This window comes from Aquarana catesbeiana, linkage group LG01, assembly GCF_042186555.1.
Source record: "Aquarana catesbeiana isolate 2022-GZ linkage group LG01, ASM4218655v1, whole genome shotgun sequence".
Lineage (NCBI taxonomy): Eukaryota > Metazoa > Chordata > Amphibia > Anura > Ranidae > Aquarana > Aquarana catesbeiana.
Genome location: NC_133324.1, coordinates 840,760,320 through 840,782,325, shown reverse-complemented (window position 1 = coordinate 840,782,325; position 22,006 = coordinate 840,760,320). Strand labels below are relative to the sequence as shown.

General features: G+C 40.5%; 1 protein-coding gene and 1 long non-coding RNA gene across 3 annotated transcripts in view; one reads left to right on the top strand and one right to left on the bottom strand.

Moving 5' to 3' along the window:
• The window catches only part of DTHD1 (death domain containing 1), a 187,747-nt gene extending 174,274 nt beyond the window's left edge, over positions 1–13,473 (top strand). For both annotated transcript variants that reach the window (XM_073608971.1, XM_073608965.1), the window contains exons 9-10: positions 3,244–3,301; positions 8,937–13,473. In XM_073608971.1, the coding sequence (XP_073465072.1) occupies positions 3,244–3,301; positions 8,937–9,238 (360 nt within the window). In that variant the 3' untranslated portion in view covers positions 9,239–13,473. The remainder of the gene's footprint in view (positions 1–3,243; positions 3,302–8,936) is intronic.
• The window catches only part of LOC141116591 (uncharacterized), a 46,081-nt gene continuing 26,331 nt past the window's right edge, over positions 2,257–22,006 (bottom strand). The window contains exon 3 of the long non-coding RNA XR_012237042.1: positions 2,257–2,329. This is a non-coding gene — a long non-coding RNA (uncharacterized lncRNA). The remainder of the gene's footprint in view (positions 2,330–22,006) is intronic.

Sequence of the window (22,006 nt, the reverse complement as noted above, 5' to 3'; positions counted from 1 at the left end):
TAAAGCATGCAGAGTAATGCCCTGTACACACGATAGGATTTTCCGATGTGTGATAGGACCTTGTTGTCAGAAATTCCGACCGTGTGTAGGCTCCATCACACATTTTCCATAGTAATTTCCAACACACAAAGTTTGAGAGCTTGCTATAAAATTTTCCGACAACAAAATCCGTTGTCGGAAATTCCGATCGTGTGTACACAAATCCGATGCACAAAGTGCCATGCATGCTCAGAATAAATTAAGAGAGGAAAGCTATTGGCTACTGCCCCGTTCATAGTCCAGATGTACGTGTTTTACGTCACCGCGTTCAGAACGATCAGATTTTCCGACAACTTTGTGTGACCGTGTGTATGCAAGACAAGTTTGAGCCAACATCCGTTGGAAAAAATCCCATGGATTTTGTTGTCGGAAAATCCTATCGTGTGTACAGGGCATAAGACATTCTGCTTAATAACATTGCATCTCTGCATCTATGAAAAACTCTTCATAGCCCAATGAAATGAGTAGGACAAAGCTGAGGACAAGCTGAGGACAAAAAGTTGCAAAAGGTAATTTGGCAATAGGGTTCCAAGGTATCTAATATGGGAGAAGTCCAAAAAGATTTTGATAGTATCGACGCAGAGTGGTGCTGCGGATACAGGAATAATACTATGTGCCACGTACTATAATTGAGTGTTGTACAAGAAAAAATTGTGGGCTTGGACTTTATAGGCACAATCACAAGTAATGTTCAGTTAAAAACTAAAATTTATTAAACATAGAAAACATTGTTTTAAAAGAGAAACAATTACAGAAATCTGTACAAATTAAGTCCATAAAAATAGTTACAGCAGTAAAAACCATACATAACTCAATGGAGTAAACATAGACAATACAAGGATGAGATACCAATCATTCCATTATAGAAGTATTGTACTCAGGGAAGAGCTATGTAGTTGGCAGATAGGTATGTCTACAGCTCAGCTCAACATGTTGCGCGCATAGCGCTTCTTCAGGAGCATGGAACAGATTTACTGAAATATAAAACATCAAATAAATGTGACAGATAATACATAAATCTAGAAAATAAACCAAAATTATTAACAACAATATATATAAATATACATTGCGAATTAGATGAGCTGAGATGGAAAACCCAAAAGGGCCAGTCCTAGTCAAGCAGGACCTGGGAAATATTCGTCCACTATGGGGACATATGCAACATGATAGCAAGAAATATATTAAAAGTGCTCACATGGTAATGTAGCAGCAACAGGTTATTACTGGAGGGAGGGGAGAAGAGAGGAAAAAGGGAAAGGGATGAGAGAGGATGGGAAGGGCACCCTTTGAAAAAGTTGTGATGACGAAACGCGGCGACCGGATACTACGTCATTACGTTGTGCGTTCCAAGACCCAGGATACCAACCAGGAAGGAGGAAGTGCTGGATGCAGAGACTTACTGTCTACACCGGACTACACTCCTTCCCCTCCTTTAAAAACCTAGGGAAAGTGGATGATAGTAAGCTCTTTAGCAATTGACCTTGAGCTACATAACCACAGTTGGACTGTCACTTTGTTGTGTTATTGGATTTTATTTACTTGAGCTTGCGAATACATTTTTAAAAACGGAATTAGACTATGTGGAGTCTCTTTTATACGCATGAGGATTTTGGAGATGAGGCTGAACTACCCTATAGGGACATCCAGATCTACAGTCCATAGGATGCTGTTTGGGGCTTGATAACCTCCATGTTCTGGTGAGTTTGAACCCCTTGCGGATGTGTGGAGCACATGGTGGTTAAGTGTTTGGTGAACAGTGCACTCATCAATCTACTACCAGTTATACCCTGTATACCCACCAGAGACTCTGTTTATTTCAGTTTTGTAATTTTGAGTGACTGCAAATTAATCTATCAGGTTTATAATATCTGCCTGATGGAGGCGCCGCTTTGATGTTTTAATTGTGTCTCATTTGAGGTTTTAATTTTCACATCTTTTCTGCTATTTTAATCTACTTTAGTGGCTGCTGAGGGAAACCTCTCCTTAATTGTATACATACATGCACTAGTGATTAATATATAGAAATTTGGATTCTAGTGTTTATTAACTAGCATCTATGACCTGATTTAACATAGCCCTGAGATTGGAGGAGTGTGTTTGGTTTATAAGGGTTTTTTCCTTCAATTTTTGTATAGAAAATAAAACAACCTAACAAACTTGTTTTTAGCTACAAACAATATATAAAAAAGAGAAAAGCATACCTGTTGCCAATCATACAGGAGATCTCATCCGGCCGCATAACCTTTCAACAAACAGTAAGCAGTGTCAGTCATGTAGCTGGGTGTGTCACCTTAAATACAAGACACAGGGAGAGGAAGAAAAGTTAAATACAGAGAAACCAGCAAGTTCGGTCCTAATAAAGAGGGCTGGAAGGTGTCCTGTCAAAATAGCCAATTTGTCAAAATCTCCAATCAGATCACTTCCGGTTACTGCAAAGCATCGGTAATTGCAGATTTTGACGAGTTGCTGTTTTGACACAACACGGCAAGCATATACACTCCAGTACAGGAAGAGTTTGCTGTTTTTGACAGAACAGCACCTAAGGAAGAAAAAGTTGTTGCTGCCTTGGAGGCGGCCATGTTGTTGGTTAGTATCAGATGGACTAACAATGGCCGCTCATAATATCGTGTAGTCTATACACTTACTGGTGTTGTGTCAAAACAGCAACTCGTCACAATCTCCAATTACTGATGCTGTAGAGTAACTGGACGTGACGTGATTGCAGATTTCGATGAGTTGGCTATTTTGACAGGACACAATCACAGCTCTAATATGCATAGAATAGCTTTCAACAACGCTGCCCTGTTGAATACCCAACCTAACAAATTGATTTTATTGCATATAAATGAAAAGAGAAAAACATATCTGTTGCCAATAAATATGGGAGACCCAGCCAGCCGCCTAGCCACACAACCACACAAGATAATGAGGAGTGTCAACCAGGCGGCCGGATGTGTCCACTTAATATACGAAAAAAACTTTGGTCTGCAAAAGATGCTTTATTTAAAAACAGTTTTATAAATTATCTTAAATTATCTTAGATTGCTGCAAATTGTGTTTGAAATAATATCCTTTTTGTATAAAGTAAAAGATATAATTGTTTTATTTGTTCTGTTATTAACATTGCAGCTGTTGACTTATTCAATTTTGTAAATCACTGATATAATTTTACATGGTACATTGTTTATTGTTTTATACTCCCAGGTGGAGAAATATATCAGTCGCCCATCAAGTACAAAATTAATAACAAGAGATCCTGGAGGTAATCATTTCTGCATTAAGTATAGCACGTTTCTTTTTAAAGTACATCCAGTTCCAAATCATAGTATTTTGATTAAAAAGTAACTCTTTCTTGTCATTAATAAATCCTAAGCAAAGACCACCTGCTGCACAGGTCTACCAGTTGAATAGAACCTGCCTTGTAGGTTGTCGTAAGATAAGAGAAACAGCAGGGCACTAAATATATGATTAAGGGGTATATTTATAAAGCACTCACTGGGGAATCCTTTGCTGTTCTTGGCTTGAGTGACATTCAACATTGTTTGCCTGGCATGCTATAGTCACACACCCCCTATTTGAAATAGAACAAACGTGGACCAGGTGAATGTATCAGCTGGGGAAATGCTGTCTAATCTTCCTTGTACAGTAAGTGGCGGAAAGAGCACCTAAGCCTGCAGGTAAATTTGCCAGCTGAAGCCCCCATACCCCCCCCCCTCCCCAAACCTCAGCATTCCCTTTAGCATTGGGAGCTGATTTTAACCCTTTCACTACCAGATCCATTTTGCATTTTTTTTTGTATACATAATTCAAAATTATTTTAGGCCTGCTGTTACGGTAAAACCGCCAATTATTATATATTTTCTGAAAGCGCACACCTTGTAGAATAAAATGGTAGCACTTCTATTTTTTTATGTTGTACAATATTAGCAAAACAGTTTATCAAGCACACATTTTCAGTAAAGTAATACACTAAGGTTAATATCTTACTGTTAGCCTCTGATGCAGCTGTTGTCATACTAATGAAACCGGTCAGGCATTCTTCCCACTACCTGAGGTTCCAGTCGATCCTCAATTTACCCATACAGCACGAATAGGGGATAAGTATTTGGCTACCTATTATACCATCACATTGGATGGATGGTATTAAATTTTGCAGCTGGGAACATTGACGCCTGCTACCACTAATATAATTAAGGAGATGTTGTTTTGCTGTTCCTATTGGACATGTGTTAACTGATATTTTGGTCCAGATGCAGAGTCAGTCCTGCTATATTGCAGTGTTCTGTCCAATACATCTGATGTCATGCATACTCGGAGATGTTCTATCCCTCTTGTGGTATATCCAGTATATAGTTTGATACAGGGCTAGTTGAAAGATGCTCGATCAGTGTGTGCAATCTCCATCCTTAGCATATGGGGCTTTACTTACAAGATCAACATATGCATTGTATGTAAGCGACATTTAAAGGCATAGAGGCTGGAGTTGTGGAATTACAAACATTCTTTGAATATGCTTTATCCGTGACTTCTTGGTGGCTATAATTGGGACTTAGTCCTAGTAGTGGAACATACAATATATTTTATTGAGATATTGGATACAAGTCACCAAGTCAATAGGAAAAATCTCATCTTTTTGCACATACTGTAGTTTTAGACTGACCTATATACACTGCTCAAAAAAAATTAAAGGAATATTTTTAATCAGAGTATAGCATCAAGTCAATTAAACACCTGGGATATTGATCTGTTCAGTTAAGTAGCAGATAGGGTTGTTAATCAGTTTCAGCTGCTTTGGTGTTAATGAAATTAACAACAGGTGCACTAGATGGACAACAATGAGACAACCTCCAAAACAGGAATTGTTTTACAGGTGAAGGCCACTGACATTTTTTTTACCCTACTCATCTTTTCTGACTGTTTTTCCTCTAGTTTTGCATTTGGCTAGGGTCAGGGTCAATTCTGGTAGCATGAGGTGATACCTGGATCCTATAGAGGTTGCACAGGCAGTCCAACAACATGTGCCATTGCCAGAAGGTTTTCTGTCTCCCAGCACAGTCTCAAGAGCATGCAGGAGATTCCAGGAGACAGACAGTTACTCTAGGAGAATTGGACAGGGCCGTAGAAGGTCCTTAACCCATCAGCAGGACCGGTATCTGCTCCTTTGTGCAAGGAGAAACAGTGTGAGCACTGCCAGAGACCTACAAAATGACCTCCTGCAGGCCACTGATGTGAATATCTCTTACCAAACAATCAGGAACAGACTTCATGAGGGTGGCCTGAGGGCCTGACGTATTTTAGAGGGCCCTGTGTTCACTGCCCAGCACCATGGAGCTCAATTGGCATTTGCCATTGAACACCAGAATTTGCAATTCCACCACTGGGGCCCTGAGCTTTTCATAGATGAGAGCAGGTTCACCCTGAGCACAGGTGACAGACGTGAAAGGGTCTGGAGAAACCGTGGAGAACATCATGCTGCCGGGTTTGGTGGTGGGTCAGTGATGGTCTGGGGAGGCATATCCATGGAGGGACGCACAGACCTCTACAGACTAGACATTGGCACCCTGACTGCCATTAGGTATTGGGATGAAATCCTTGGACCCATTGTCAGAACCTATGCTGGTGCAGTGGGTCCTGGGTTCTTCCTGGTGCATGACAATACCTGGCCTTATGTGGCGAGAGTATGAGGGTATGCAGCCAGTTCCTGGAGGATGAAGTATTTAATACTATTGAATGGCCGCCATGCTCGCCTGACCTAAATCCAAAAGAAAAAGAAAAAGATATTGGCGCTCAGAACTGACGAAGCAAAATACAGTAAATTAAATAAGAAATCCTATATGGTGTAGTAGTGCTAAATTAATCCGGGTAATCCATAAGTAATACTAGATATAAAAACTTTCAAACACTGGAAAAGTCCATAGATCAGGAAAAGTCCATAGAAGAAAAAAATTGTTGAAAGATACCGGATGAGGGAATTTCTTATTCAGCACAGTATAGGGCTAATCACGAAGGGCAGCTCTTCTCTGGAGTGAAGTCAGCTCGAAACTATCAAAGAAAAACAAAAGGAGAGGAGCGTATCCAAGTAAAAGATTTATTTCAATTGACAAGATAAAAAGTAGCCACTTACATATGAAAACCCAACGGTGCTTTAGGCAGGTGGCTGTGTATCAGAAGAGAGTGGTGTGGGAAGAGCCGGTTCCCAGGAATGTCCCGAATCCGTGCTGCAATACGGCGGGGAGCCGGGACGGAACACAGCCAGTCCTTCAGAGGAGAGGAGCAGCCAATCCGTGGAAGCAGCCTGTGACGTCAGTGACTGTGAACAACACAACGCGTTTCTGACCGTGCACAAGGTCCGTGAGGCGCGTGCACTCTTCTTTCTTAAGTGTAAAGATAAGGGAAAGGTGAAACACTATTTATAAGCGCCATCTGCTGACTGAAAAAGCTCACAACTGATTGAATAATCAGCAATGGGTGTTGTGTACCTCGGGCAATGAAGTATACTTAGGGGAATATGCGGTCTGAATATGTGTAAAGAGATATATATATATTACAGACAAAGTATATTTGATAAAGGACATCAGGATCTATATATTCTGTAATAAGTGCATAACATGCTTCAAAGGGTAACCATATATAAAAACCATAGCACCAACCTTAGAGCAGCTGTAATGAGAAACATATAATAGAGCAGATCCATGAGGAAAATACAAATAAGAATTGTATATTTGTATAAGTAGTTAAAGAGAAAAATTAATTTATATATAATATTTATTAAAAAGGGAACTCGAAATTCTTCTCCAATTTAGAAGAGAGAGATAAGTGGCAACTAGCACTGGAGGGGCTGCTATATCAAGACATATCATATCAAAAGAGAGAAGTGGCAACTAGCACTGGAGGGGCTACTAAATCAAGACAATAAAAATCATATTAAATGTAAATAAAAAATAATAAAAATAATAAATAATAAATAAAATTTCTTTAATTTTTATTTTTATTTTTTATTTTTTGTTATTTTTTAATGTTATTTTTACTATTATTAATGTTATTTTTTATTTTTATTATTTTTTTATTTCCATTTAATATAATTTTTATTGTCTTGATTTAGTAGCCCCTCCAGTGTTAGTTGCCACTTCTCTCTTTTGATATGATATGTCTTGATATAGCAGCCCCTCCAGTGCTAGTTGCCACTTATCTCTCTCTTCAAAATTGGAGAAGAATTTAGAGTTCCCTTTTTATTAAATATTATATATAAATAAATTTTTCTCTCTAACTACTTATACAGATATACAATTCTTATTTGTATTTTCCTCATGGATCTGCTCTATTATATGTTTCTCATTACAGCTGCTCTAAGGTTGTGCTATGGTTCTTATATATGGTTACCCTTTGAAGCATGTTATGCACTTATTACAGAATATATAGATCCTGGTGTCCTTTATCAAATATACTTTGTCTGTAATATATATATATATATATATATATATATATATATATATATATATATATATATATATATATATATATATATATATCTTTACACATATACAGACCGCATATTCCCCTAAGTATACTTCATTGCCCGAGGTACACAACACCCATTGCTGATTATTCAATCAGTTGTGAGCTTTTCAGTCAGCAGATGGCGCTTATAAATAGTGTTTCACCTTTCCCTTATCTTTACACTTGAGAAAGGAGTGCGCATGCGCCTCACGGACCTTGCGCACGCTCAGAAACGCGTTGCGTTGTTCACAGTCACTGATGTCACAGGCTGCTTCCACGGGTTAGCTGCTCCTCTCCTCTGCAGGACTGGCTGTGTTCTGTCCCGGATCCCCACCGTATTGCAGCATGGATTTTGGACATTCCTGGGAACTGGCTCTCCCCACACCACTCTCTTCTGATACACAGCCACCTGCCTAGAGCACCGTTGTGTTTTCATATGTAAGTGGCTACTTTTTATCTTGTCAATTGAAATAAATCTTTTACTTAGAGGCGCTCCTCTCCTTTTGTAAATCCAAAAGAACACCTCTGGGAGATTATGTTTCGATCCATCCGACGCCACTAGGTTGCACTTCAGTCTGTTCAGGAGCTCAGTGATGCCCATACAAGCTACTGCGTACCATTTTGAGTTGCTGCAATTAAATTTTAGCAACATGGACTAGTCTGCTGCATAACTTTTTCACTTTGGTTTTTGGAGTGTCTTTGAATTCAGCCCTCTGTAGGTTAATCATTTTAATTTCTATCAAACAATGTGGCATCCGTTCCTAACACATTACCCAGTCCATATCAGTATAGATATCCAGCATGATATTTTTCCCTATTGGGATCTGATGTGTTTTCAAAGTGTTCCTTTAATTTTTTTTGAGCAGTGTATTTTGGATGTATTGCCCTGACGTATGAACTTTGGATATTGGTAAATATATGTATTGGGGGCTCACTTAGGGGCTGGGTGTGGGTTTTGTTATTAATTTTGTGTGTCTCTTGACTAAAATTTTAAATTGTTGTCTATTGTATTGATGTGAATATAATATTGGTACATTTATATAAACATATACATGCCTAAATGTGTTCTCTACTTTTCATAATGTTTTTAAAAGTGGAGTTACAAGTCATAGTCAGGATTTTAGCATTTTGTGAGATTTTGTATTGGATTTATACCAGAGACTCCTCCACCTGGCATTTGTTTGGTTATATTTTGATGTCTTCTTCCCCTGATAATTTGGGGATTAGACTGTAGGAACCTTGGGGATTTTATCATTATTGGGTTTTCATTGGCCATGTATATTACTTTTTATTATGTTACCTGTACTTGAACTTGGTTACTATTACTATTACTCTTTCCTTTGCTTTACAATTTTCCCTTTTTACTGTTATTAGTTTACAGTTATTTCCTTTGTTGACAGACCTCCTATGGGACAGCGTGTTGAAATGGTTGGCTCATGAACTCTCAGAAGACGATGCCAGTGAGTTATTTCTGTCTCTTCCTATTCAGCGGAGTACTGTTCAGTTGGTGAGACTAAAGAACCCAGATAACCTGGCTGCACAGGTCTATGAACTGCTAAGTCTTTGGAAGAAAAGACTTCCAACTTCAACAGACAAGTTCCGACTCTTAGCACGACACTTAAACAAAATTGGGAGAAGTGATTTAGTTGAACAGATGAAAGTAAAATGGGAGTCCAAAATATCTTTAACAGCAAACCGCTAGATTCAAAAAGCAACACATGAGACTGGCATGTAATGGCTAAAATGTAATATTTTAAAATGTTAGTTTACTTGGCTTGTATGGTGGTCTGCTTTGGAAATATTATCCACCACCGTGATTCATTTTCACTTTTTCTACTTTAAATAGAATTTGTCAGAAAAAAAAGAAAACTGTTACAGGTACAAATTACCTTCATCTGCCCCCAAAAGCCCCCAAAAGCCTGCAGATAAAATAATGTTGTACTGTTCTGACACGCAATGCTTTGGCCTTAATTGCATTGAAGTTTCCCCCTTACTTCTTATCTCCTGCACAATCTTATTGGCCAGTGAGGCAGCCCATCAAAGTGGACCAATAGGAATGTGTGACCACAGGAGGTATAGGAAAACATCAATACTACATTAACCTGTTGAGCCTTTGCTTGTTAGAGGCTGCACCTGCAGATTTTTGAAGGCTGGTACAGATATGGTACAGATATGTTGCATTGTTTTGGTCACACTCCCTGTAATGAATTAGTAGTTTTTACCACCATACAGTCATAGGAAAATAAGGATCTTCACCAGCACACCTAGGTAGTGATAATCGCGTCCTTTATTCACATAAAACATCAAGAGTCATGGGTCTGTGATGCCTGTTGCTTTATGTGAATAAAAGACAAGCTTATCAGTATAACAAGGTTTGCTGGTGCAGATCCTTATTTTATTATGATGCAGATATGTGCCTTCAGCCCTAGATGCAGCGGTTTTGTCCTTTAACAGAGACTTCCTTTAAAAATTACTATATATGACCCTACCAGGTCTTACAATTTTCCAGCATGCCCAACTGCTTGTAGACCTCTTCCTGTAGACTGCAATGGATTATTATTATTATTATTATACGGGATTTATATAGCGCCAACAGTTTACGTAGCGCTTTACAACTTGAGGGTAGACAGTACAAATACAATACACTTTGATACAGTAGGAATCAAAGGGCCCTGCTCCTTAGAGCTTACAATCTAAGAGGGAAGGTCAAAAGATACAAGAGGTAATAACTGTGGGTGATGTGCTGATTGAGAAGATAAATGTACAGTTGTTAGGTGGAGGTCAGATAGCCTTCTCTGAAGAGATGAGTTTTCAGGGATCGTCTGAAAGTGGATAAAGTAGGAGAAAATCGGACGGATTGGGGTAGAGCATTCCAGAGGATGGGGGAGGCTCTGGAGAAGTCCTGAAGGCGAGCATGGGATGAGGTGACAAGGGAGTTTGAGAGCAGGAGGTCTTGGGAGGAGCGAAGAGAACGATTAGGTTGGTATTTTGTGACTAGGTTAGAGATGTAGCTGGGGGCCAGGTTGTGGATGGCTTTGTAAGTTATAGTTAGTATCTTGAATTTAATTTGGTGATTGAGTGGCAGCCAATGGAGGGATTGGCAGAGGGGTGTAGCAGACGCTGAGCGGTTTGTGTGGTGGATGAGCCTGGCAGCAGCGTTCATGATGGACTGAAGTGGGGATAGCCTATTTAGAGGTAAACCAATGAGGAGGGAGTTGCAGTAGTCGAGGCGGGAGATGACCAGGGAGTGGATTAGAAGCTTTGTGGTGACATTTTTTTTGGATAGTGATAGAATGTGGGGTTGAAAGGTTAGTTCAGAGTCCAGGATTACACCTAGGACCCTGGCGTGGGGAGATGGGTTGATAGTTGAGCCGTTGATATTGACAGGGAAAGCAGGGGAAGTGGCACCTGAGGGAGGAAATATCATTAGCTCGGTTTTGGATAGGTTGAGTTTGAGGAAGTGATGTGACATCCAGGCTGATATGTCTGCTAGTAAGTTGGTAATGCGTGAGGAGACAGATGGAGAGAGCTGGGGGGTGGAGAGATAGATTTGGGTGTCATCAGCGTAGAGATGATATTGAAAGCCATGGGAGGCAATCAACTGACCCAAGGAGGTGGTGTAGATTGAGAAAAGGAGAGGTCCAAGAACAGAACCTTGGGGGACCCCAACGGAAAAAGGAAGAGGAGAGGAGGAAGTAGAGTTGTAAGTGACACTGAAGGAGCGGTGTGATAGGTAGGATGAGAACCAGCGAAGAGTACAGTCACGGAGACCAAAGGAGTGGAGTTTTTTGAGGAGTAGGGGGTGGTCCACTGTGTCGAAGGCAGCAGAGAGATCCAGGAGGAGTAGTACAGAATAGTGTCCATTGGCTTTAGCCATTAGTAGGTCATTTGAGAGTTTAAGGAGAGCAGTTTCCGTGGAGTGTTGAGGGCGAAAACCGGACTGGAGGGGATCTAGAAGTTTATTCATGGTCAGATGGTCGCTTAGTAGACCAGTAGATGTAGTAGATGTAGACCAGTCTTTCAAGAAGTTTGGAGGAGAAGGAGAGTAAGGAGATTGGGCGTAAGTTGTTGAGATTGGTGGGATCCAGTGAGGGCTTTTTTAGAATGGGGATGACTAGCGCATGTTTTAGAGAGTTTGGGAAGATGCCACAGGAGAGGTTGAGGTTGAAAATGTGAGTTAGAGAGTGTAGAATCGAGTCAGAGGGTGAGCGTAGCATTTGCGAGGGAACAGGATCCAGGGGGCAAGTGGTTAGATGGGTGCTAGATAAAAGTTTAGCAACCTCAGTAATAGTAACAGGGTTGAATGAGGGAAGTAATGATTGTATCTGTGGACATGGGTTGTTGCATGGGGGAGGTTTTTGCGCATTGGTGATCTCCTCATGAATTGTATCAATCTTAGTTTTGAAGTGATTGGCAATCTCCTGGGCAGTGAGTGTGTTGGTGGGTGGAGGCAGTGGAGGACAGAGTAGAGTATTGAAGGTAGAGAAGAGTTGACGTGGAGTGGATGAGAAGGTGTTAATGAGTGTGATAAAGTAGGTCTGTTTGGCAGTGTGAAGGCAGGAGTAGTATTTTAGGAGGGCAGATTTATATTGTGTGAAGTCTTCCTGGGTCTTAGTCTTATGCCACAGGCGCTCAAGAGCGCGGCTACGTTTTCTGAGACTTCTGGTGTCATCTGTTTGCCAGGGTTGTAGCAGTCGGGGCCTAATTCTGCGTGTAGTGAGGGGGGCAAGCTTGTCAAGGGAGGAAGACAGTGAGCTGTTGTAGATGAAAGTAGCTTGGTTGGGGCAGGACAGAGGTGAGATTTTGTCATAGAGGTGATCAGTAGCAGAGTAGAGAAGAGAAGGGTTGAGGTGGCGAAGGTTTCTACGGGTAACCGTTAGGCGGTTGGAGGGAGAAGAGGTGGAAGACAAGGAGAGAGCAAAACTAATAAGGTGGTGATCAGAGAGTGGGAGTGGATTGTTGGAAAGGTTGCACGGAGTGCACAGATAGGAGAAGGCAAGGTCAAGGGTATTGCCGTTGGAGTGGGTAGGAGCCTGTATCCATTGCTTCAGGTCAAGCGATGAGGTGAGACTGAGAAGTTTAGAAGTAATAGTAGTGTTAGTGTTAACAGGGATGTTGAAGTCCCCAAGAATGATTGTGGGGATTTCAGCAGAGAGAAAGTAGGGTAGCCAGGCAGAGAAGTCATCAAGAAAGGCTGATACTGGTCCAGGGGGCCGGTAGATGACAGCAATTCTTAGAGAAATGGGAGAGAATAGACGAATGCAATGTGCCTCAAAAGAGGAGAGTGTCAGAGAGGGAGGTGGGTGAAGTACCTGATAGGTGCTGCATGGGGCTAGAATGATTCCCACTCCACCTCCCTTCCGTCCACTTGGTCTGGGGGAGTGAGTCCAGAGAAGGCCCCCATGGGAGAGGGAAGCAGGAGAAATAGTGTCCGATTCATGAAGCCAGGTTTCAGTAATGGCAAGTAGGTTAAAGGAATTTGTGATAAAGAGGTCGTGAAGGGCGGTGAGTTTGTTGCAGACAGAACGTGCATTCCACAGGGCACAGGAAAAGGGGGGGCTGGTTTTGGAAAGAGGAATAGAGACCAAGTTCTGTGGGTTACGGCTCCTGCCAGAGGGTGTAGGGGGATGGGAGCGATGGGCAAAGACAGATGATGGTGGCCCAGGGTTTGGGGATATGGCCCCAAGAGATTAGGAGAAGCAGGAGGGCGAGGGAGGTAATGTGGGATTGTGATTTATGTGAAGGGGCATGTCTCAGAGTACTGGAGGTTTTATCAGTGTATGGATGTAGAATGAGCAAGAGTTGGTAGGAGCAGTAGTAGGGAGAAGACAGAAGGCAGGGTGATATGTATAAGCAGGCGGGTGGAGAGGGGGGGTGAAGGTAAGAGAGTTTGAGGAGAGAGGACAGGAGTGTCAGAAGCAGTGGTAGAGAGTGCATGTTACAGAGTGGAAGGAGAGCTTATTAGAGAGACGGGTCACCTGCAGTCTGTTAGGTGCTTTCCAGTGCAGATTGCTGTATTTGTTTGCTTCGTGCAATCGCTGAAGTGCAGAGATTGAAGTGCATATCACTTGTAGAAAGAATCACTTAGAGAAAGAAGCCCCTGCAATGTGCACCCCGAGCAATGTGCTCACCCCTTAAGGATGCTCAAATATATACTGTTATAAGGGTGGGGTTGAAGTTCGTTAATTAATCATGAGTGACTATAAGAATGCCTAACAATCAAAGTGGACTTTTTGCTTCTAAAGTCAGGAAAGCAAAAGGCCAGAGGCCAAGATAAGATCAACACATAAAACTTAGGTAAGACAGTCTGGAGCAACAAATAATGTCATGGTTGTGCACACAGGGCAACAGGGCTGGACTGGGACAAAAATTTGGCCCTGGACTTCCTCATGACCGGCCCACTTTGTCCCCAATAGCGTCCCCCTTACATCAGAGTGTCCCCAACAGCGTCCCCCTTACATCAGAGTGTCCCCAACAGCGTCCCCCTTACATCAGAGTGTCCCAATCAGCAGCCCACTTCACATCACAGTCCCCACCAGCAACCCACTTCACATCAGAGTCCCCATCAGCAGCCCACTTTACATCAGAGTACCCACCAGCAGCCCACTTCACATCAGTGTGTCCCCATCAGAAGCCCTTCCCATCAGAGAGCCCCCATCAGCAGTCCCCTTCACATCAGAGTATCCTCCCCCTCCCACATGTATTCACAGTTTTAAGGCAGCTTCTCGTTCCTCTCTCCAGTCATGTGATAACAATTGGTCTATCTCCCCCTGCAGGCTGGAGGGAGCATAATGCCTAATGCTCTCTCCAGCATATGACGGAAGCTGCTCCTCCTGACAGGAGTGAAATTGCGATCACTCAGTGTCAGAGAGAAGCGGCTCCAGGACCGCACCTGACTGGCCCACTGAGCCATCGGCCCACCGGGAATCTCCCGGTAGTCCCGATGGCCAGTACATGCCTGCAGGGCAATAGATAGAGAAGGCCACATACCAACACATACACACAGAGACAGCAAGCAGATCCCAATTTCAGTTAACGGTGGAAGATGTGGTTTAGCTGACACATACCAACACATACACACAGAGACAGCAAGCAGATCCCAATTTCAGTTAACGGTGGAAGATGTGGTTTAGCTGACACATACCTGTAAAGAGACAGAGAAGGAATGATCAGATGAGGCAGAACTTAATAATGCAGAGATTGAAGTGCATATCACTTGTAGAAAGAATCACTTAGAGAAAGAAGCCCCTGCAATGTGCACCCCGAGCAATGGATTCAATAACTCCTAAAACAGAGAGAACAGGAACACACTAGGACCAGAAGTGCTCAGCATTTAAAGAGGAACTGCAGTCTGCTCACATAATTTGTAATAAAAACATCTTTGCCATTCTGAAGCTTCCCTCCAACCACTGTGCATATTATTTTATATATACTGTGATTCTGTACTTCTGGAGACACGCAGAGGCACACCTCCAGCTCTGCAGACCTGCAGCTCTCATTGGTCCTCTTATGACTCATCCCCCCTCCCTTTCTGACAAACTCTCACGAGAATGAGAGAGAGAGCTGTGTGTGATGTCATAAGCCTAGGCTTTTTACCAGACAAGAAACAGGAAGTGGGCTGTATAAGGGATTTACTGGCAGAAAAAAAATGTTTTACCATCCAAAATTAAAACAACAAGGGCAGAAGATTTAACCACTTGCTGACCAGCTCACGCAAATATACTGCGGCAGGTTGGCAGCGCTGCACGAATCGCCGTACCTGTACAGCGGCTTGCTCAAATGCAGATGCGGGTGTGTGCCACCACCGGCACGCTCTCGCTCCTGGTGCATGCAGCGGGAGCATGCCCGTGGGTCGGGCCAGCTCTATGTCCGCTGGCAACCCGCGATTGCCTAGTACAGAGGCAGAACGGGGATCTGCCAGTGTAAACAAGCGGATCCCTGTTCTGACAGGGGACATGTCAGAGATCTTCTGTTCCCATTGATCTAGAACAGTGATCTCTGTCATGTCCCAGTGAGCCCATCCCCCCTACAATTAGAACACCCCTAGGGAACACAGTTAACCCCTTGTTCGCCTCTTAGTGTTAAACCCTTCCCTGACAGTGTCATTTTTACATTGATCAGTGCATTTTTATATCACTGATCATTGTAATAATGTCACTGGTCCCCAAAAAGTGTAATTTGGGGTCATATTTGTCCGCCACAATGTCGCAGTCCCACAAATGCAGATCGCCGCTATTACTAGTAAAAACAATAAAAACAAATAAAAGTCCCTAAATCTATCCCATATTTTATAAACGCACTTTACACAAACTTTTGTGCAAACCAATCAATATACACCTATTACGATTTTTTTTACCAAAAATATATAGAAGAATATATATCGGCCTAAACTGATGAATACATTTTTTTTTAATTATTTTTTTGGATATGTATTATAGCAAAAAGTAAAATTTTTTTTTTTCAAAATTGTCGCTCTTTGTTTATAGCGCAAAAAATAAAAACTGCAGAGGTGATCAAATACCACCAAAAGAAAGCTCTATTTGTAGGAAAAAAAGGGATGTAAATTTTGTTTGGGTACAGCGTAGCACGTCCGCGCAATTGTCAGTTAAAGGGATGCAGTGCCTTATCGCAAAAAATGGCCTGGTCATTAAGGGGCAAATCCTTCCAGAGCTGAAATGGTTAATAGATGGGTACATCACCGATCGACTTACATTTTAAAGTGCTTGGAGGACTTCCAGCATCTATTAAACCATTCCAAAGTAGCAAATTTCTGTTTTACTAAACAGAAAGTTGCTACTTTGAAACAAAAAAACACGTCTCTGTGGGCACAAGGGACTAAGTAAAGTGACAATTACATTGCACAGCAGGAATTGCCTGTAAATTTGTTGTAACTTACATACTTTGTCAGTTTGTTTACATATGTTATGCAACTCATTCAGTATGTGTCATAAATTTATACACAAAAAAAAAAACACAAAATACAAAAAAAACACAAATACAAAAAAATATATACCTTTTTAAAATCAAACGTTCATAAAATTATATGCATTTTTTGCAATTGTGATACCAATTAATGAACATACCTAAAAGTATCATTCTCAATAAGGTGCTTGGTCTTTCAAATGTAAATAACAATATTCAAACAAATTGTACCGAGTACAAATATAACATCTATGATATGCTTCATAGCAATTGATAAAATATTTATATTCCTTATGCTAAATAATAGTTGGATTTTTTACTGTTTTGGATTATCCCAGTTTTGTACTGTTTGTTATATATATATATTTATCCTAAGATAGCTTAAAGAAAAATGTTACATTTTTAAATAAACCAACTTTCAGATCCAGGTCCAATTGTTTCTTTTTGGGCAAATAATTATTTGTTCTTAAATTTCCACTAAAATCTAGTTTCAAAAATAAAAAATCGCTTCTATTGTTCTAAGCATCCTCCAAATCTCCATTTTTTTTTCTGCTGTGATCAGACTTCCTGCTAGAGGGTGGCTACATCCTTTCTCCATGGTTCCACTGTATGTAGCCAGCCTCTCTTACCTGAGATGGACTAGGAAATATGGACATTGAGCATAGGCATGTGCAGGGGGTGTGCCAGGTGTGCCTGGGCATACTCTAATCACCCTGTGCAGTGCCAATCCCCCTACTGCCCAGGCTCCCCCCCCCCCCGTCTTATTCCCCACATAGCTACTGGTTTCCCTCCTCTCCTCTCCCCTTGGCTGCTGCGGGGGATGTACTTTTGGTAATATAGTTTTTTGTGAACCTAATGCTATATATAAAATGTCATATTTGCTTGATTGAAAATAAATCAAAATATAGAAGTTTTGTTTGTTGCACTAAGCATAATACAGAAAGAAAAAAATAAGAACAAATATAGATTTTACTAAATCATTGTTAATGATTGAAATAGCTATTTACCTTGAGGTGAGGTCTGTTTCATATAAGCAGCTTGGACATCAAGAACATTTTGTTTAAATATAAAGGTAAGATTAGGTAAAATGTGATTTCCTATGTGGAGGTAGATTATATTAAAACCCCTCTCTAGCTACCAATTTAAAAATGTGTTTATTATGATGTGTAATTTCATACATGAGCAGAATATCAATGACAAGCTTAAAGAATGTAGAAGAGGAGGCTTTGGTATTCCCCTGCCACCAGTTGGATCAATCATATCTCATCACTAGCAAGGCCAGATTTGAATAATGTGTCTCCTGGGACACTCTGGTAGTGCTGTGCTCTATGATTATAAGGATTTACATTCAGTTGGTTTCATACACCTCAACTAATAAGCATATGTTTACTCTACACGTCTGGAATCCTGTTGTGCTAATATTTCCTGCTGAAAACAACTAAAGATGGTAAAAAAACACTGCAGGCTGCTGCCCTTAAAAATCTCTGTAGCCTAGATTGCCTTCTTTTACACACCAAGGCCTGGCCTAGAGCCCCTCTCTGATTATGACTGTTGGCCTATATCCAAAGTTATAGAATTTCTGCAAATTAGTAAAAAAACAAGCCAGAGAGCTTCAGCACTGAAAGGTCAACATCGTGCTATAGATTTCATCTATGCATTTCCCTGGATTGTTGTTCATCAAGCTGTAATCTACAGCTTTTCCCTTAGGTTTCCAGTAGTTATTTAAACAATAACAGTGGAAGGATATGAGCTGCCATTTAGTTTTATGTTATGCTTCCTCTAAATTGTCTGTAGGCTGTAATATGAAAAACAATAATAGGAAAATCAAGCAGCATTAAATTATGTCCCTGAGTGCAATGCTGCTTAGATACTGGTTATGATAAATGCAATATGCATAAATTCCAATAGCCTGAATATTATTACACTGCAATATATGTTTTGCCACAAGATGGCACTCAAATACTTTTTCTTTTGCAAATCTAGTAGATACCATGCATTCTGCTTTTTGATTATTAAAATGAAAGGTACAATCTAGGTCAACTGATATGGAAAAAAAAAGGTAAGAATTAGGTTAAGTCAACAGTTTATCTTTAGCTATAACTATAAATAAAAGCCTGAGATAATTTCAAGTTTGATTTTCCAAATTGTAAGTTAATTTATGTTTGTGGGGGATATGGAAAAAAAGGTAAGAATTAGGTTAAATCAACAGTTTGTCTTTAGCTATAACTATAAATTAAATGTGAATATAGGCGTGACTGCGCTTACCTCAAGTGAAAGAAGAAAAAGCAGCTACAAAAAATGTGACAAACATATAAAGCATAAATGGTGAATGTTGTAGCGCTAATACATGTACACATTAATATATAAATGAAATTAAATAGAATATACAAAAGTGGCATGTATAAAAGGACAAATGTGAAAAAGTCCAATAAATGAGGAAATCTATTAAAGATAGCCTATAAATCATCCACTAAAAGATGGTAAGGCAAGCTTATATTATGTTGACACTGTCCGGCAAGGAAAACATCAAGATGGTGCTTCTTCAACAAAAAGGAAAGGTATATATACTCTTATCGGAACAGATGGACTCAAGTGTCAGCGATAAAGAGTCATATAGGCAAGGGTGCCGGAATCTGCAGTTACATGGAACTCCAAAGGATCCAGGACCTCCACAGATGTTACAGATGGCCACCAAACGAACCTCCGATGGAAGGAAGTTATAGCGTTCACAAAATAGGGGATAGTTTTATGGCATTTTTATAAATAATTTTTTTTTTACTAGTAATGGCGGCGATCAGCAATTTTCATCGTGGCTGCGACATTATGGCAGACACATCGGACATTTTTGACACATTTTTGGGACCATTGTCATTTATACAGCAATCAGTGCTATACAAATGCACTGATTCCTGTGTAAATGACACTGCCAGTGAAGGGGTTAACAACTAGGGGACAGTGTAGGGGTTAAGTATGTCCTGGGGAGTGTTTCTAACTGTGGGGGGTGTGGCTACGTGTGACACGTCACTGATCTCTGCTCCCGAACACAGGGAGCAGAGATCAGTGACACTCTCACTAGGCAGAACGGGGAGATGCTTGTTTACATTAGCATCTCCCCGTTCTTCCTCTCCGTGAGGTGATCGTGGGTATCCCCGCGGCATTTGAGTCCACGTGACCCGCGACCCGACTCACAGAGCTCCCGGCCGGCACGCAACGGCACGGCGGCAAATTTAAAGGGGCATACGGGTACGCCCATTTACTCAGCCATGCCATTCTGCCGATGTACATCGGCGTGCGCCGGTCTGGATCCGGATAAACAACTCTGCCTTAGCCATTTTAAAGGTTAACTCCACTTTTGTCGGGAAAAAAAAATAGCAAATAAAGAAAAAATAATATAGCGTGTACAATTGCGATATAAGTCATATTCTAATTGAATGTTATTAAATTGTAATTTTCTATCAATGCAATGCAATATGGCTACATGTAGTTGTTCTGTACATAGAATGTGTACTGTTTCAATAATTTTTATTAAATTTTTATATATATAAAAGCATTCCATTTCAATTCAATCCCATATAAATATATTCAAGCGTATACAAAACATTCATACTAAAAACAAAACATAAAACACAATCAACATAACCATGGACCTATCTCATAATGTACTCCATCATATCAGAGGTAATCCATCATGTTAAAGGTATTCCATCATCCCACACCACCCAGTCCCCCCCCCCCCCCACAACTGGACAGAAAAAAAAACAAAAAAAACAAAGTGATTTACCCAAACCCTATTGATTTATAAATGTATAAAGAGGAGAAATTCTCGACTTTTACTTCCATCGAGAACTGCTCCAATGGAAGTGCCTAGTTACTAAATAACAATGGTGCCTTACTTTAATCACCTGTAACATGAAATTATCTTAGTGACGGGGGCAGGAGGCGGAGCCTAGCAGAGCAGACATGCATTGTTAGAGCTTCACACCGCTGAGGAGAGAAGAGAAGGACAAAGCGGAGCCTGCAGGCTCAAAAGGTATCCATTTGAACCTTTTTGCCCCAGGGAACAAACTGTGAAAGTTTGGGCAGGAAATATGGTACTGGGAGGAAACCGCGGCAGAAATAAAAATCACCTCACAAAGAGCTCACAGGCACTCACTGCAGCTGAAGCAGCTCCAGTCACCTCACAAGTTACAGCATCAGGGCGCTCTCACAGACAGAAAATGTCACAGCAAGACTCTCCATTTGAGTCAGATACAGAACAAATCCTCTCACAAACTTCTCCACAAGCCTCCTCAGTATCCCCAGTAATATTATTACAATTTGAAAAGATGCTTCATAAGGCTTTAAAACAAACCTCAGACCAAATAACAAAAAGCCTAACCAAAGAAATAAGAGAGCTGGGAAACCGCACCGCAGCTTTAGAAATAAAAATGGATGAAATTGAAATTACAACCCAAGAAAATATAACAGAATTGGAACAATTAAAAAAAGAGAATTTAATACTTCAAACTAAGCTCGAAGATTACGAAAATAGAGCCAGACGTTCAAACTTACGCATAAGGGGAATACCTGAAACTGTGACAGACCTGCAATCTACTATTACTGCTCTATTACAAGAACTAAAGCCAGATATCCCTATTGAACGTTTAGAACTGGACAGAGTACACAGAGCCCTCACAGCCAAAAAGAAAGATGGACCCCCACGTGATATAATCACTAAATTTCATTATTACAGAACGAAAGAACAAATACTAATTGCTGCAAGAGAAAAAAAGGAACTTAATTTTCAAGGACACAATTATCAAATTTTTGCTGACCTATCCCAACTTACTATTACTAAAAGACGATCCATGAAACCCCAACTAATGGAACTGCAACGCCACAACATTATGTATCAATGGGGCTTCCCCTTTTCAGTCAGATTTAACTACCAAGGTACAATTTACAGAAGCAGATCAGCAGATGAACTACAACAAACCCTTTTAAAATTAAATCTGACAGAACCCACAAGCAGCAACACTCCCACACGCAGAAGAATGACATCATCTTCACCTTCAGGCAGCACCCAGAAAATTTCAGAACAAAATGGGAATCATCATTCTCACAAAAGAGGCCGTTATGTCACATCATCCATGGACCAAGAAGATTCAATGGACTGACATCCTAATTCCTGATATCTCTTCATTTATTATACTAAGAGATGGTTCTCTATAAAAAAACTATATTTATAACTGAATGTAACTGCATTCTGATAGTCACACACTGTGTGGGATCATGTTACATTCCAGTTATATTTCTTATTACTTCTGATTCATATAGCCTTAGAATATATAAGTGAAATAAGGAAATTCTTGTTCAGTTATATATTATCAGGTAATAACAATAGATTTATTACTTTTTAGGACAAATATGTTCAATAATCCAGAAGTAATGGAAGCTTTTTCTTTCTTTTCTTAAAACAAATATATTATTATCTAACTAGTTCCTAGAATTATGTTTTTGTTTATTCTAATCTGAAGCAATACAACCTCAATTTTATGAGTTAACATAT